Here is an 18,691-nt window from a genome sequence, read left to right on the forward strand (position 1 = left end):
CCAACAAATCACATCTTCCAACATGCAGAACTCTGAATACCTTTTTTTCATAGACATCTTGCCATACGATGCCAGCAAAAAATTTGTGTTGCATAATCTCCTTGGCGTCATCCTGTCCACCACCTAACCTGTGGGGAGAAAAATACCAGCGCCACTTTAGCACGGTGCAAACGTCTTGTGTTTATACGCGGTTTTATAATGGTGCTCATTTGGCCTTTGCGAAAATGACTCGTTGCTAAGTGACGATGCAGAAGTGTGTGGATGGTGCCTCTACCAAGTAGGCCCTGCGCGACCTTGAATGCTGATTGCGCCACTTATTTATTTAACAAAATTTATATACCACCTCGGAATAACCCTCTAGTAAACCTCTAATAAAAAAGCCGGTAATAAAAACTTCAAAATAGTTTAAACGATGTTATTAAAATTATCAGTTAAAAGCAATTCAAATGCATTTAAAAAGAATTAAAATGAACAGCGAGAAAAGGATAAAACACATCAATAACTACATGCCTGGACAGGCTTGCCTAAAACAAACAAACAAAAAACCTTAAGCATGCATTTCACAGAAAAACATTCAACAGCTTTGAAACCAGGTCAAATAATCACCCTGAACTGCAGTGTAGTCTCCAGATTGGGAATTTGGGTGGGTGGGGGGAAAGGAAGAAACGCTTTGTAATCTTTACTTGCTCTGTGATGTTCCATTTTCCCACATTCGGACACTGGGATGACACACAAGGCGTTTCACTGCTCATTTTAGAGGATGCTCTAGGCACAAAGGGGAACTCTGACTTAAACAATCCAGGAAATTACAGCACTAGAACCGACTGACAGCAGGAGAGCACAGGAGAACAAAGAGCACAATGGCCCATCTAGTACGGCTGGGCGGTATCTGGTTTTCAGCATCACGACATATCAACCACCCTGGAGTCTGAAATAAGGATGGAGCTATGAAGGGGCATCGGCTGGCTTCACGGTTTTCCCCGCACTGTGATTTTTGCTGGTGCCTGCTCTTGTGATTCGCTGCCCCCTGCATGAGGCCGGGGAGAGCTGAGCTGGCGGAGTTAACAGGGGCTACAGGAATCGAGAGAGGCATCATCAGCTGGCTTCCCCCACACTGTGATTTTTGCATAGCACACCCACCATGTGATTCGCGATACATCGCCATGTCAGAAATTACGATGCCGATATCACGATATGGACTTCAAACCAGTTTGGGATGATACCGTATTTTTTGCTCTCTAAGACGCACCAGACCATAAGACGCACCTAGTTTAGGGGTTTAGGAGTCGCCTGCATCGGAAGACCAGAAATGCCAAAGCCTCACCTTTGCTTCGGATCCTTCTTCAGCAAGCCCGACAGAAGCGACTTTGCTTCGGGCGATAGCGTGCGTGGGAACCGGATCTCTTCGCTGAGAATGAGCTCGAAGAGCTTCTCGTGGTCCTGGTTGTAGAAAGGGAGCCGACCGCACATCATTTCGTACATGACGACTCCTAAGCCCCACCAATCCACCGCACGGCCGTAGTCGTTGTCCTCCAGCACCTGCAAGAAGGCCAGAGCTTTATGTCAATGGCGAGTCTAACTCATCCATGGGTCAGATAAGCAGAAGGAAAAAATTCCTGTTCTGTAACAGCCTGCTGGCCTTTTGTTTCCTGCCCAGCATCCAATTAGGCCAGGGATGAGGAACCTTCTCCCCATCTCCCATGGGGTCTTAGTAAGACACAAGCTTAACCTGTCCACAGAGTGAGGCAGCAGCAAAAAAAGGCTAGTGCTATTCTAGTGTTCAGATCAAGGGAAGCAATAGTACCATTCTATTCTACCTTGGTCAGGTACCACACTTGGAATACTGTGTCCAATTCTGGGCACCACAATTTAAGGAGGAAGTTGACAAGCAGAGGAGGGCAACCAAGATGACCAAGGGTCTGGAAACCAAGCCTTCTAAGGATTGGTTGGGCATGTTTAGCCTGGGAAAAGAGGAGAGGTGATAGCCATCTTCAAATATCTAAAGGGCTGTCACATGGAAGATGGAGCAGGCTTGTTTTTTCCTGCTCTGGAGGGTAGGATCTGAACCAATGGCTTTGAGTTACAATAAAGGAGATTCTGACTAAACACCAGGAAGAACTTTTTTTATGGGAAAGAGCTGTTTGACAGTGGAATGGTCTCCCTCGGGACGTGGTGGACTCTCCTTCCTTGGAGGTTTTTAAGCAGAGGTTGGATGGCCATCTGCCATGGATGCTTTAATGGAGATTCCTACATTGCAGGGGGTTGGACTAGATGACCCTTGGGATCCCTTCTAACTCTAGAATTCTATGATTCTATAAGCTTCCATCATTCCTGATCTCTGGACATGCTGCCTGGGAGTAATGGGAGTTTGAGGCCAACAGCATCTATAGGGGCGTAACAGAAACCTGGTACCCAAGGCAGTCCGTATGTTTACGCATATGCAAAAAGAGGTTATTCTAATGGGACAAGAAATGGATGAAAGGGTTTATCATGATGGACCATGAAGCCAGTATTTAAAATATGGGTAGATGCACAGGAATACGTATAGAAATGGAGATTGTTTTGCATCCAATGAAGGGATTTACTGTTGCCATCATACAAAAGAATTACTGAAGTACAGTGGTACCTTGGGTTAAGTACTTAATTCATTCCGGAGGTCCGTACTTAACCTGAAACTGTTCTTAACCAGAAGCACTACTTTAGCTAATGGGGCCTCCTGCTGCTGTTGCACCGCCCGATTTCTGTTCTTATCCTGAAGCAAAGTTCTTAACCTGAAACACTTTTTCTGGGTTAGCGGAGTGTGTAACCTGAAGCGTATGTAACCTGAAGCGTATGTAACCCGAGGTACCACTGTACTTCAAAGCCGTGACAAATTCCATCATCATAATGGCAATTGAGAGCATTTTAACCCAACTGGCCAGAGATGTGAAAGCTCTCCAAAACTCCCCCAGACCTTTAACTATTCTGTTGACAGTTGTGCCCCCCCACACACAACTGGGAACTCTTAACGGGTTTGTTTTTAAATGCAGGCTAAGAACTTCGTTAGAAATTGTCTTGCAAATTCCACCCATCTGAAACAAAAATAAAAATCTATGAGGTTTCAACACTGGGGGGCGGGGCAGAGGATCACAAATACAGTTACAATACCCAGCATAAAGAAACAACATCTCACAGCAGAGTTAGGAAAAGTACCCCTCTCCCCTACCCTACACAAAGAGAGACATGCGGATGATCAAAAACAAACAGCAGAGATCAAGTGTTATGAAGATCAGTTTAAAAACTTTGTGTGTTTAGCTGGGGGAGGAATTACAGGGGAAGGGGTGAGCGCAGTGGGGTGTGCAGTGAAACAACAGAGGGTGCAAACTCACAACATGCTCCCAACCCCCTAAGAACGACTGCCTTATTGTTATTGCTACCGATATGCACCGTGCAATAAATTGCGCAGCAGGATTGCTGCAGAGGTTTCTACAGTTCTAACACTCTTGCTGTTAAGGCAGTTCATGTTCCTCTGTTTAAAAGGCTGGCCAAGAACAACCGCAATTTGGCCTCCCTCACCCAGAAGCGCTTCTGCTATGAGCCTTTCCACCAGGCTGCATCTCAAAAGAGAGACAGTGAGCGCCACTTGGTTCGCTCTCCTTGTACCTGGACATTTTAACCATCATGTAATTTTATGGAATACCTCTTTCTTTTAAACCACCCTGAGAGCACTGGCAGAAGGTGTTTTATGAATGTAAAAACCAAGTACAAATAGTCATGTAGACGGATGGAATTAGTCAACCTCCCCACAACACGGGAATTACAAAAAATACAATACAGTGGTACCTCTGGTTACGAACTTAATTCGTTCCGGAGGTCCGTTCTTAACCTGAGGTACCACTTTAGCTAATGGGGCCTCCTGTTGCCGTCGTGCTGCTGGCGCGCAATTTCTGTTCTCATCCTGAGGAAAAGTTCTTAACCCGAGGTACTACTTCTAGGTTAGCGGAGTCTGTAACCTGAGGTGCCACTGTATAAAAATAAAGGAAGCCTGTCTTTTCAATGCCCTCTTCATATCAGAATAGTGCCATTTTAAAATGTCTGGGGTGAGGAACCTTCGGTCCTCCAGATGTTCAATTCAATTCTCAACTCGGCCGTGATGTTCACTGGGTGAGACCCTGGGTCTGTCACTGCCTCTCAGCTGGAGCCTACCTCTCAGGGTTGTTGTGGAGATAAAATGGGAAGGACCAACCACGCTGAGCTCCTAGGAGGAAAAGTCGGAGAGGTGTGCAATAAACAAACCGACACACAGAACTACTTAAAAGCAAGAGGGTTAGAAGCTTTAAACCTCTGCAGCAATCCAAATTATTCTGCCCTGCTTTATGGAACTAGCCTTACAACTCAGAAAAGCAAGCTGGTCATGCCTAAGGTCTACTGAAGTGCCTTCCTTAAGCACAGAGATCGTGGAGAGAGCTGAACGATGATGAAGAGAGAGAAAAACCGAACATCAGAGAGTTTGCTCTTCTCCCTGCTTCTCCCTCCCATCCCTTTAGACTCATGTCCAAAGTCCATTTCGGGGGCCTAACGTGGCCTGCCGGTCAGATCATCCCAGCCCCTGTGGCAGTTTATTTCCTGGGGTTAAATCCTTAAAAAAAAATCAAAAATCTCAGCAACTGTGAGGGGAAAAGTCCCCCCAAAAGCTCAACAATTTCAATCCTAAAAAAAAGCTCAGCAACCTTGAGGTAAACTCATTAAAAAAACCTCAATCCTAAAAAAAGTCTCAACAGCTCTGGTCGGCCCTCACGCATGTTCACTTCATCAAATCTGGCCCTCTTTGGAAAAACTGTGGACACCCCTGCGGGTCTAGAGCCTGCTAACTGCTTAGTCCTCTGGTCTGAGGAGGGGTGGGGGTGGGGGTAGGACACTGGAAGCTGGAAGTCGGCCTGCAGCAAAAAGCCAGAGGCTGCCAGGTATTGGATTACCCCACGCAGGTCTATTTACAGCCTGCCTCTTGCCGTATGATTCGCACCAAGCGACAGCTGGCTCTGCAGCTGCCCCCATATATGTAGAAGACCAACACAGCTGCCTCGTCTGCCAGGATTCCAGGAGCCAGCCTCATCATCCTTTACGAGCAACCGGGACAAGGGCGGGGGCACGGGGGGGGGGGGGGCTTTGCACGCGGGACTGTGTGACAATGCAGAGGTGCCCTTTCCCGACAGCACTTTCTGTTCACACTTCTCAAGGCCCCCTTGGAGCAGCTGCAAACAAGAGCAGAGACTTTGCTATCGCGGGAGATTCACAGAATCGCAGAATTGTAAAGCTGGAAGGGACCATGAGGGTCATCTAGTCCAGCCCCGTGCAAAGCAGGAATCTTTTGCCCAATTATGGGACTAGAACCCACAACCCTGAGATTAAGAGCCTCATGCTCTAACCACTGAGCTATCCCAGGTCATCCATGCAGGAATCATTGGCCCATTGTCGGGCTCGGACCCTTGACCCTGAGATTAAGAGTCTCATAGTCTACCAACTGAGCTGTGCAGTGAGAGGAGAAGAGAGGAAGGCTGCTCTCTTTTTTGTGGAGTTCACCAGGTGAACTTGGGTCAGTCACTCACTCTCAGCCTAACCTACCTCACAGGGGTGTTGTGAAGATACAAGGAGGAGGAGGAGAACTATATCTACAACTTTAATGTTGTATTTTAATCTTGTTTTTAAGTTGTATTTTAATCAATTGTTTTATACTTGGTGTTAGCTGCTCCCTGGGCTAGGGAGGGCGAGGTATAAATAAAAATTTATTATTATTATTATTATTATTATTATTATTATTATTATTATTATTAGCCACCCTGAGTTCCTTGGAGGAAAGGTGGTATATAAATGCAATAAATAACAACAGGAGGAGGAGGAGGAAAGTTTCTGATCACAAGAGATCACGCCATATAACAATGCTATTCTACACGTTAAAAAATTTGGTGTTGAACCAAAGCTGAGATGTTAGGAAGCTCTGCAAACGCCAACTTGGTAGTCAAGAGAACCCCACAATTAGCTGGTAGTTGTTGCAGCAGTGGACTCTCATATATCTACATTCATTTGCTTTGATGTAAGCAAATTGGTTTGAGTTGATGTTAAATCCTTATCTGTGGGCTTTGGGTGCTGGGCTCTAAGCCCAGAAAGGGGAGCTATCTGTTAAGACTTGGGTATCTGCCACCTATGCCCTCATCTGGGGAGGTGAAGGGATGGGAAGTCTCAAGACAAATTGACGTGTGCTGCTTTGCGTATACAGGAAAAGCCATCTCCTTGCTGCGGTCTCTGTCCAGGGTCTGTAAAGGCTGGGAGACCTGGCAGGCTGCTTTGCTGCAAGTCTACGCCTTCTTTAATCAAGAGCTAGAACTGGCCCTTCCGATGTTTTTAACATCCTTCTTTGGTATCCCTGTGGTTCAGAACGTCTGTATTTGGAGTGTATCTGCAGCAGCACCACTGGGTGCTTCCATCTGCCCCTGCTGCAACAAAACATGTCTCCCCCTATCAGCCTCTACATTCACAGCAGGCGTTGCAACCGTCCAACAGTTTGACTTCACCTGCAAAGGTGCACTCCTGCAATGTCTCCTGAGACCAAGGCTTTTCCCCCCAGCCGGAACTCACTGAAACCGAGTTCTGGCACCCCTGAAGCATAGTGGGGCCATTCTCCAGACGCCCTCATCTGCCCCACTGAAATATGTCTCTCCCATAGCGGTCTCTGCAACCCCACAATGGCTGGACCTCACCCCCCAAAGGCTCACTCCTCCATTATCTCCGGAGTCAGATGGATGCCAACACCATCAAAAACAACACCTTTCTATTCGTATTTAAGGAATTATTTTCCAGCCACGATTTATAATAGTAGGTGGGGGGTGAGCAGAAGGCCAGAGGATAAAAAAGGTCATTTCACTTAAAATAAGTGGCTAGTCAGGTTGGGAGCCAACAGCTCTGAACAGCTGCACGGGTGGAATTTACAAGAGAAGGCACAACAGCTGTAAACACCTCGGCGACCGATGCACCAGGAACATCAAAGCCGGCCGCTGCCATCTATGTCCCAAATTCCAGCGTGACCCTAAAACAACTATGCAGCAACTGTACAAACAGGCTCCGAGGCCGGGCTCCGATTACAAACAGATGACCGGGATGCCAGCAGCACTGCTCCTTTTCTCTTTTAAGAAAGGGCGAGCAGCTTCACCGACGCAAGGAACCCGCTCACTCACAGACGCTCTCCGGATTGCTCAAATGCTAAACCGCCCCGCTGGGTGGCAAAAAGGACCGTGCAGAACCTAACGCACACGCACACACTGCAAACCGGAGGACAAAGACTGTGTCCGAGACGGAAAGCAACAACCGTCCCTAGCACTCTCGAGATAGCTCAAGTCACTTCCCGTACATCTCAGTCATTGTCTCAACACCCCCACATTGTGTTTCTGCCCTCATGGCAGGTTTAGGGAACCAGTGAAGTGGTCAGGGTGTTGGGTTATGGCAGGGATAGGCAACCTAAGCCCCGGGGGCCGGATGTGGCCCAATCGCCTTCTCAATCCGGCCCACGGACAGTCCGGGAATCAGCGTGTTTTTACACGAGTAGAATGTGTCCTTTTATTTAAAATGCATCTCTGGGTTATTTGTGGGGTCCGCCTGGTGTTTTTACATGAGTGGAATGTGTGCTTTTATTTAAAATGCATCTCTGGGTTATTTGTGGGGCATAGGAATTCGTTTATACCCCCCCCCCCAAAAAAAAATAGTCCGACCCAAGGCTGGAAAAGGTTGCTGACTCCTGGGTTATGGGGAACATACTGTGGGGGACATTTTTGGCTTCACGGGCCAGATCCTTATCAGGATCATTATGACACCCCATGATTGACAGGTGAGTGGCCTGCTAAAATGGGGGGGGGGTGCTTCAGCAAGTGGTTTGCTAGCATTGGCCAACAGTCTCTATTATTAATTATTATTATTATTACTACTACTACTACTATTATTTACATTGCTATACAGCCCTTTATCCAAAGATCACAGTTCACAACACAAAAACACGTATCATAATAGCAACAAAAACAATCCCTTCCCTGTTTAAAAGGCCATAGATTGTTTAATTAGCCAAAGACCTGGGAGAAGAGGAATGTTTTAGCCTGTTGCCCAAAGATAGGTACCAGGAGAGCGTCCCTGGGGAGAGTATCCCATAAACGAGGAGCCCCCACATGATGCCTTATGAACTGCTCTATTTTCTGTTACAGGAAGCGTTGCTTGTGATGATACAATCAAGGGCTGCATGAAGAGTACCTCTGGCGCAAGGTATTCCGGGGTGCCACAGAAAGTCTTCATCGTTGCTCCGTCTTTGATCCCTTCTTTGCAGAGCCCAAAGTCTGTTATTTTTACGTGCCCGTCTTTATCCAGCATCAAGTTTTCCAACTTAAATGAAAAATCAAATTTAAAGAGAGAGGAACAAGTCAATCATTTGAATAGTCAGTGCAGAATCTTCTTCTTTTTTACAAAATTGCCCATTTTTTAAAAAAGAAGTTTCTCCCTTCTCACTGCCTTCCCATTGTTGTTTATTTATTTAAAGCATGATCACCCTGCTCTTCAGCTGAAAAGACTCCCAAAATGGCTTACACAACAAGATAGCTCCTGCCCTGAGGATTACAATCAGAAAGACACAACACAAAAGGAAAAAGGGATGGGGAGGGAGAAAGAAAACAAGCGGACCTGGGCACCTGTTATGGCTCCCTTTGAACTGAGCTGAATAGGCTTTTGAGCTAATAACAATAATAGTAGTAATAAGGATTTCTGAAGTTATTTTTGAGTGTTCAGTGTGATGCACAACACATTATTGAGAAAATCCATGTAACAGCCTTGTCAGGTAGCCCGTAAAATTCCTCATTATTGTTGACAGCTGGGAGCCCAAGGCAGAGAGAATAGTGGCTGCATGGGGAAGGTCAGCTGAAGCCTGTGGGTGAGCCAGTCCGGACCAGGAGGCTCCCTAGCTTACACTTTTAGGGACAAACTGGACAGGCAAAGGAAATCCTTCAGGAGAAGACCTCTCCTCTCTCTGAATCTCTGCAAAAAGCAGACACAGTTGCCCAGCTTAGTTTAGGACTAAAGCAGAGATGGGAAGGACTAATGTTTTGGCCCTACATCCTTTTCTCAACACAGATCGTTCTCCAAAACTGCTCTTTGCCCCACTGCAAAAATATGTATGACATACCGTATTTTTCACTCTATAAGACGCACCAGACCAGTTTTTGGAGGAGGAAAACAAGGAAAAAAATATTCTGAATCCCAGGAGCCAGAACAGCAAGAGGGATTGCTGCTTTCGCTGCGCAGTGATCCCTCTCGCTGTTCTGGCTTCTGGGATAGCTGCGCAGCCTGCATTCGCGCCATAAGACGCACACACATTTCCCCTTACATTTTTGGAGGGAAAAAGTGCGTCTTATAGAGCGAAAAATACGGCACTTGTTTTCTCTTATGGGGAGAACGCCAGTGATTGGGAGGAAGAGGGGATTATCCACAGGAAAACAGCACGGGGAGGCGAGAATCACACACAGACCCCCTGATCAGGCCACAGGCTCATCTAGTCCACAGTGGCCAAACAGATGGCCCAACACAAAAGCCCTAAAGCAGGACCGGAGTGCATCAGATGCCCAGGGTGGGTGGGTCCTGGGCCTGCAACCTTCTGCATGCAGAACAGATGTCCTGCCACTGAGCTATGGCTGCTTCTACCTGCTTCTTGATCATTCTGCCTGCAGGACAGGAGCTGGGGGTTTTCTCTATGCAAAGCAACGAGCTTCACCACTGAGCTCTGTTTGCTCCTGTGCAGCCGGCAGAGAGACCGTGTTGTGCATTAAACCAGGGGAACTGCCACAGAGGTTGCTTGCACACCTCCATCCTCCTGGGCAGTCCCAGCACCTGAGAGTGGTTAGATGGCAGAGGTACGGAGAAGGGAAAGTGGGGAAAACAGCAGCAGGGCAAGCAGAGCGGCGGGTGGGCCTGCCTCCTCTTCAGCGCTTATTTCCAAAGCTGGCGAAAAGTATCCATGGCCACCAATGGCAATGCATGAATAACTCAGGTGTTGTCTGTCTTCCAGGAAAAAATTTGCACAGCGTTACCAGGTGGGAAACAAACACACACACAGAAAAGGAAGGCAGCTGGGAGGGAGGGGAAGAGAGGGACCCTTTTAATTCATTTATTTAAGCAGGCAATATATATATTCATGCCCCCAATTAGCACATGTTATTCAGGACTGTCAAGAGCAGCGGTACTTCGGTTAAGTCATTTTTAAAATCCAACCTGAACCTTCCAATGTTCGCCCAGTGCAATTAAATGCACCGATTCAGCGCAAGCATGAATGACTAACTAACTAACTAACTAACAACCATTTTGCCACACAGCCTTGTTTGTCCATCTAGCTCAGAACTGCCTACTCTGACTGGCAGTGGCTCCCCAGGGTCTCAGGTAAAGGAGCTCTCCATCATCATCTACTACCTGATGTTTTAAAGTGGAAATGCCAGGGGCTGAACTTGCTGCCTTCTGCATGCCAAGCAGGTGCTTGGGCACTGATTTATGACCCATCCCCATCTCTAATCCATGTGTCTGTTTTAACACACTGCAGAGCACCTGATAAAAAAATAAGGGCCACAAGCTTTTAAGCACAGGAGTGTGGAGCAAGCTACCAGGGGCTCATCCAGGAGCTTTAAGAGCACACCAATTAATTTTATTCTGAGCCCAACTTTGAAACTGGTGGGTTACTGTAATACAAAGTGAAAAGGAAAAAAACATTGCCTTCTGCTACTGAATATATTTAAAAAAATTATCAAGCTATTACAACACCTTTCCTTCAAATGCACGGAAAGGCGCCTCTATTTAAATATCACTGATCTTTAAATCAGTTAGAGAGAGAGGCAGGTAAAAAGAAATTATATAAGAAATATGTAACTGTGCGGTATAAAGTAATGGATAGATAAAGTACAGCGAGATTAATTGGAAGTCAGTTTTAAATTTCTTCTCTATAAGTTTTATAATTGTGTTCAGTATCAGGAATATATATGATGATAATTATATTAATCTTCTTGTATCTTATAGTGTGGTGGTTTGTTTGATTTTTCTGTTATTTGTTTGACTATGTTTACTTGTATGTACGTCTGTTTTCTCATAAATGTATTTATTTTAAATTAATAAAGATATATTTAAAAAGAGAGAGAGAGAGAGAGAGGCAATTAAACAACTAAAAAAACTTTAATTGGAGAATTGCCTGAATGAAAACCAACAGGATTCCAAAACGTCTCAGCCACCTAGCCCCTTCCTGTTTGCTACAGTAGGTGACTCTGCCCATGCAGGGAATTAACAGGGCTGCTCATATGTTAATTTGAGGAGCTATAAATTTTAAAAGCTGCTGCTTAACTAGAGGCAAGGTGAAGAAAAGAACAAAACAAGTATATCCCCAACATCTGGAGGGGGTGAGGGAAGAGAGCAGTCAACCCCCTCGCACGCTGGATTGGACTTTACCACTGAATTGTGTTGCTGGGTGGGTTTTTACTGCTGAGCACCTGCCTGTTCTGATTTTCTTTAACGCCACCACCATGTGCCATCTAGAAAATGTGTCTTTTCCCCCCAGCAGGGACTCAGTTCTGCCACCTCTCCAGTGGGCTCCAATGCCATTCTAAGAGAACAAGGGAGGCGTTCATTGTGAGTTCCAGCACCTCTTTTTCTAGAAAAATAGCGCTGAAAACGAGGCTGGGGGACCTCACGCCCCTGAGGGCCGAATGCTGCCTTCGATTTTTGTGTCCGGATTTTCACTTCTTGAAATATGGCACCCCTAAGCAACACAAAGTTTGAAACGGATATACCCCGCCAATACTCCAAATGAGATTTAGCACCATGAATCTGTTCCAGAAACGCCCTTTTCTTGAGATAAACGAGAAAAAGGCTGGCCTCCCAAACTCACCAGCTTCTGCTCACCTACCTTTAAATCTCTATAAACGACGTTCTTCTCCGAGTGCAGGTAGTCTAGAGCCGATACAATCTCAGCCCCATAGAACCGGGCCCGGTCTTCGGAAAAGACGCGCTCTCTCGACAGATGGAAGAACAGCTGGGAGGGAAAAGCACTTGTTAGCCTAAATTGGCACACCACAGCATTTAATGGAGACCTGTAATTAGGGAGGGACCACGGCTCAGGGCTGGAGCACGTGGTTTGGATGCAGGTTCAATCCCAGACATCTCTTCATTAGGAAGGTCTGGAAGCAGATAAGGGGGAAAGGAAATACTGGACGAGGCAGGCAAACAGATTCACTGGTATACCTCTGGGTCAACAAATTTGGCCCACCAGGCCATTTTGATTTAGACTGAGAGGACCATCTGTAGCCACTTTGGCAAGCCAGGAAAGCGTCGGTCTCTATGCTGCTTTCATAGCACCGGGGAGCAAGAGGCCCAGTGGGAACCAACAGCTACTTCCCCACCCCATTCAGAGGACAATAGGACTTTCTACCTGGCACGGACTACAACCTCTGTGATTCTTGAGCTGCATACCCCTTTCCTCACCTGAAGTCACTTAATGCAGAGTCAGGCTATCAGTCCACCTAACCAGCATTGTCCATAATCTAGGGCAGCCTTTCTCAACCTGTGGGTCCCCAGATGTTGAACTACAACTCCCATCACCCCTAGCTAGCAAGGCCAAAACTCAGGGATGATGGGAGTTGTATGTAGTCCAACAACATCTGGGGACTCACAGGTTGAGAACCACTGATCTAGGGGATTAGCAGTCCTCCTGCACTTCAGGTCTTTCCCTGCCCCACGGCCTGAGATTTATGAAATTATTAATACTAGGACTGGTTCTGAGAACTTCTACATGCCAACCATGCCCTCTACGACTGAGATATGCCATGACCTTAAGAAGCTCTCAGAAGGTTGCTGTGACAAACTTTGAAGATTCTCAACGCACCAAATGTCAGACTCCAGGCCAAAGGTGTCTCTCCAAAGATGTCCACAACCCTCACCCAAATTTACTTTGCACCCACTTTTAGCGCTTCCCCTGACTGAAGTTCATCACTGTAATGCTATAAAGTCTGGAGGGAGAATGGAGAGGTTTGTGTGAGTGCAGAACCCAGGGACTCGTGTGCGGCTGAAACGCAGCCCAGTGAAGTCATATCTATTCATCATCTTCCTTTTCCCTCTAAACCCAGCCACCACTGGAATGTGGCCCTCAGAAAGCACACCATTAACATTCAACCGAGGTGAATGCGATCCTTACCTCCCCTCCGTTAGCGTACTCCATAACAAAGCATAAGCGGTCATGCGTCTGGAAGGAATACTTCAAAGCCTACAAAAAGCGAATCACATGTGAGCAAAATGTGGTTTTATTTAACATGCAGTTCTTGAACCGCTTCCAAATTGACATAGCAGAGCAAGTTACTAACACAGTTTTTTTTTAGCTGCTATTGTTTCTACACTATGATTGGGGTATTAAGGTGAAGCCAAGCCCAATCTTTTATCACAGTGGTTTTAAAACACTCTGTCCCACCCACATTGACTTGTACTGTTTTAATCTGCTGTCGAATTGTCTTGGATACCACCTGATTGAAAGACAGCATCTACAATCTTCGACACACACACACACTGTCACACACACTTTGCAACCTGGAATCTGCCTTTTGAGGATAATCCACACCCTGCTTCCATCAGTGGGAGGTGTGATATGGATAGTACCGCAAGACAGGGCATTCTTGGTGGTAGCCCCACATTTATGGAACTCCATGTCAACCAGCTGAAATCAGGCCATGTTTAGGTGAACTCCTAAAACCTATTTGACATTTAACAAAGTGTGTGTGCTGTTCCAGACTTGGCTGTGTTACAAGGGTTGGACTAGATGACTTTTGGTTCCCTTCCCACTCTGCAATTCTGTGATTCTATGTATTTATATCGCCTTATGTTGTAAGCTGCTCTGCGCTCCCTTGTGAGAGGGAGGGAAACAAATGCGATAAAATAATAAAAGCCATGAAATAATCTTGGGACACCTCATCATCTCATCCCCTACCCTTACTCCTAACTCAAGCTTCAAAAAGATATTGGGTTTCATCTACAGAGGAATACTGACACCCAATTCCTGATCCAGAAGCCGGATGGGAAAAGCATGAGATGTAGCTGGCTGGATTTGCTACAGCGGAGGTGGGGAAATGGATCTGGCTAGAAGAGCGGAGCCTGGGTCCCCTTAATCCTGGTAGGCCACGTTTCTGGGGAACTAAACCCAGCAGGCTTGTAGTCACTGCCTAAGTGTTGACGGGCAGCAACACGAAGCCTCTCTTCCCAATCCACAATTGGGAGGACTTGTAGAACACAAGTCATCGTGGCTAGCAGCCATGGACAGCCTTATCCTCCATTCATTTATCCAATCCTCTTTCGAAGCCGTACAAGATGGCGGCCATTGCAAACATCTTGTGGGAGTTATGCAGTTCCGCACTATGCGCTGTGTGAACAACTGCTTCCTTTCGCCTGTCCTGAATCTTCCAAGGTTCAGATTTGTTGGGTTTCCCCTCCAGAGAACAGGAGTTAGGACCCAGGATGAGCCGAGAGAACCCATGGTGAGGAAGATGGGTATTTTCAGCCTAAACGGCCAGGACAGATATTTCCATTAGGTCCAGTCATGGCCGACTCTGGGGTTGCGGCGCTCATCTCACTTTATTGGCTGAGGGATCCGGCGTACAGCTTCCAGGTCATGTGGCCAGCATGACTAAGCCGCTTCTGGCAAACCAGAGAAGCACACGGAAACGCTGTTTACCTTCCCGCCGGAGCGGTACCTATTTATCTACTTGCACTTTGACGTGCTTTCGAACTGCTAGGTTGGCAGGAGCAGGGACCGAGCAACGGGAGCTCACCCCGTTGCAGGGATTCGAACCGCCGACCTTCTGATTGGCAAGTCCTAGGCTCTGTGGTTTAGACCACTGCGCCACCCGCGTCCCTTACCCCCTACCTTAGGGATATTTAAAACTGATGCACAGCCATGACTTAGGGCTGTTTTGAATCTGAACGGCCTGCAACTTAAGGGGATGAAGGACCCAGATTGAGCCGAGAGACAAAGTGCATACAGTTCCGCCTGAGAAATGGGGGTCTTTCCACGGATAACCCTATGATGTGTGGTGGCACTTGGTCAATGCAGGAAATCCTCTGCGGCTCACTGTGAAATTTGCCGCTCTCATCCAGAAATCATCATTTTTATCCAGCTCTTTGCTGCAGTTCCATGGAGGGCAGCTGCCCAGCTGAGGCATTCCATCCACATAAATCCGCTCTCAAGTCACTAACTTGGAAGGTGAAAGAGGGATTGGGGAGGGGGCATCTCTCTCCCCCTCGTTCGTCCTCCCCTCCCCACTCCACTCACAAGGGCTGGTGCCCTTCCCTCACGTCACACGCATTCCTACATCATGAGAACCGCTAGCTTGGTTTGACGTACAGTCCATTTTGTTTTGCTTGGGCTGCAGCCCAGAAGTTACAGATGGGTTTTAGAGCCAGAGAGGGAGTCACTGCTTTGGCTTTAGATAAAAATAAACATCTCCATAAATAATAACGGGTTTTACAGGCACCATTTTTTTGGGATACGTAACAAGGCTTAAATATATCTGCCTATCCATCTATCATCTATCTATATCTATATCTATCTATCAATCATCTATCTATCTATCTATCTATCTATCTATCTATCTATCATCTATCTATCTATCTATCATCTATCTATCTATCTATCTATCATCTATCTATATCTATATCTATCATCTATCTATCTATCTATCTATCTATCTATCATCTATCTATCTATCTATCTATCTATATCATCATCTATCTATCATCTATCTATCTATCTATCTATCTATCATCTATCTATCTATCTATCTATATCTATCATCATCTATCTATCATCTATCTATCTATCTATCTATCTATCTATCTAATCTATCTATCATCTATCATCTATCTATCTATCTCTATCATCTATCATCTTCTATCTATCTAGCTATCATCTATCTATCATCTATCTATCTATCATCTATCTATCATCTATCTATCTATCTATCTATCTATCTATCATCTATCTAGCTAGCTATCATCTATCTATCTATCATCTATCATCTATCTGTCATCTATCTATCATCTATCTAGCTATCATCTATCTATCTATCTATCTATCTATCTATCTATCTATCATCTATCTATCTATCTATCTATCATCTATCTATCTATCTATCATCTATCATCTATCATCTATCTATATCTATCATCTATCTATCTATCTATCTATCTATCATCTATCTATCTATCTATCTATCTATCTATCTATCTATCTATCTATCATCTATCATCTATCTATATCTATCATCATCTATCTATCTATCTATCTATCTATCTATCTATCATCTATCATCTATCATCTATCATCTATCTATCTATCTCTATCATCTATCATCTTCTATCTATCTATCTATCTATCTATCTAGCTAGCTAGCTATCATCTATCTATCTATCATCTATCATCTATCTGTCATCTATCTATCATCTATCTAGCTATCATCTATCTATCTATCTATCTATCTATCTATCTATCATCTATCATCTATCTGTCATCTATCTATCATCTATCTAGCTATCATCTATCTATCTATCTATCTATCTATCTATCTATCATCTATCTATCTATCTATCTATCTATCATCTATCTATCTATCTATCATCTATCATCTATCATCTATCTATCTATCTATCTATCTATCTATCTATCATCTATCTATCTATCTATCTATCTATCTATCTATCTATCTATCATCTATCATCTATCTATATCTATCATCATCTATCTATCTATCTATCTATCTATCATCTATCATCTATCTATCTATCTATCTATCTATCTATCTATCATCTATCTATCTATCTATCTATCTATCTATCTATCTATCATCTATCATCTATCTATATCTATCATCTATCTATCTATCTATCTATCTATCTATCTATCTATCTATCTATCATCTATCATCTATCTATATCTATCATCATCTATCTATCTATCTATCTATCTATCATCTATCATCTATCATCTATCTATCTATCTATCTATCTATCTATCTATCTATCTATCTATCTATCATCTATCTATCTATCTATCTATCATCTATCTATCTATCTATCTATCTATCTATCTATCTATCATCTATCATCTATCTATATCTATCATCATCTATCTATCTATCTATCTATCATCTATCATCTATCATCTATCTATCTATCTCTATCATCTATCTATCTATCTATCTATCTATCTATCTATCATCTATCTATCTATCTATCTATCTATCTATCTATCTATCTATCATCTATCTATCTATCTATCTATCTATCATCTATCATCTATCTATATCTATCATCATCTATCTATCTATCTGTCATCTATCTATCATCTATCTATCTATCTATCTATCTATCTATCTATCATCTATCTATATCTATATCTATCATCTATCTATCTATCTATCTATCTATCTATCTATCTATCATCTATCATCTATCTATCTATCTATCTATCTATCTATCTATCTATCTATCATCTATCTATCTATCTATCTATCATCTATCTATCTATCTATCTATCTATCTATCATCTATCATCTATCTATATCTATCATCTATCTATCTATCTATCTATCTATCTATCTATCATCTATCATCTATCTATATCTATCATCATCTATCTATCTATCTATCTATCTATCTATCATCTATCATCTATCTATCTATCTATCTATCTATCTATCTATCTATCTATCTATCATCTATCTATCTATCTATCTATCATCTATCTATCTATCTATCTATCTATCTATCTATCTATCATCTATCATCTATCTATATCTATCATCATCTATCTATCTATCTATCTATCTATCATCTATCATCTATCATCTATCTATCTATCTCTATCATCTATCTATCTATCTATCTATCTATCATCTATCTATCTATCTATCTATCTATCTATCTATCTATCTATCTATCATCTATCTATCTATCTATCTATCTATCATCTATCTATCTATCTATCTATCTATCTATCTATCTATCTATCATCTATCATCTATCTATATCTATCATCATCTATCTATCTATCTGTCATCTATCTATCATCTATCTATCTATCTATCTATCTATCATCTATCTATATCTATATCTATCATCTATCTATCTATCTATCTATCTATCTATCATCTATCATCTATCTATCTATCTATCTATCTATCTATCTATCTATCATCTATCTATCTATCTATCTATCATCTATCTATCTATCTATCTATCTATCTATCATCTATCTATATCTATCATCTATCTATCTATCTATCTATCTATCTATCTATCATCTATCATCTATCTATATCTATCATCATCTATCTATCTATCTATCTATCTATCTATCATCTATCATCTATCTATCTATCTATCTATCTATCTATCTATCATCTATCTATCTATCTATCTATCATCTATCTATCTATCTATCTATCTATCTATCTATCTATCTATCATCTATCATCTATCTATATCTATCATCATCTATCTATCTATCTATCTATCATCTATCATCTATCATCTATCTATCTATCTCTATCATCTATCTATCTATCTATCTATCTATCATCTATCTATCTATCTATCTATCTATCTATCTATCTAT

General features: G+C 43.4%; 1 protein-coding gene across 1 annotated transcript in view; it reads right to left on the reverse strand.

Moving 5' to 3' along the window:
• AKT1 (AKT serine/threonine kinase 1) overlaps positions 1-18,691 on the reverse strand; it is a 115,794-nt gene that overhangs the window by 5,651 nt on the left and 91,452 nt on the right. The window contains exons 8-12 of the mRNA XM_083735941.1: positions 13,229-13,297; positions 11,945-12,070; positions 8,269-8,397; positions 1,325-1,539; positions 41-128 (exon numbers count right to left, since the gene is read on the reverse strand). Coding sequence (XP_083592067.1) covers positions 41-128; positions 1,325-1,539; positions 8,269-8,397; positions 11,945-12,070; positions 13,229-13,297 — 627 coding nt within the window. The remainder of the gene's footprint in view (positions 1-40; positions 129-1,324; positions 1,540-8,268; positions 8,398-11,944; positions 12,071-13,228; positions 13,298-18,691) is intronic.

This window comes from Podarcis gaigeae (assembly GCF_964106915.1).
Source record: "Podarcis gaigeae genome assembly, chromosome: 1".
Classification (NCBI taxonomy): domain Eukaryota; kingdom Metazoa; phylum Chordata; class Lepidosauria; order Squamata; family Lacertidae; genus Podarcis; species Podarcis gaigeae.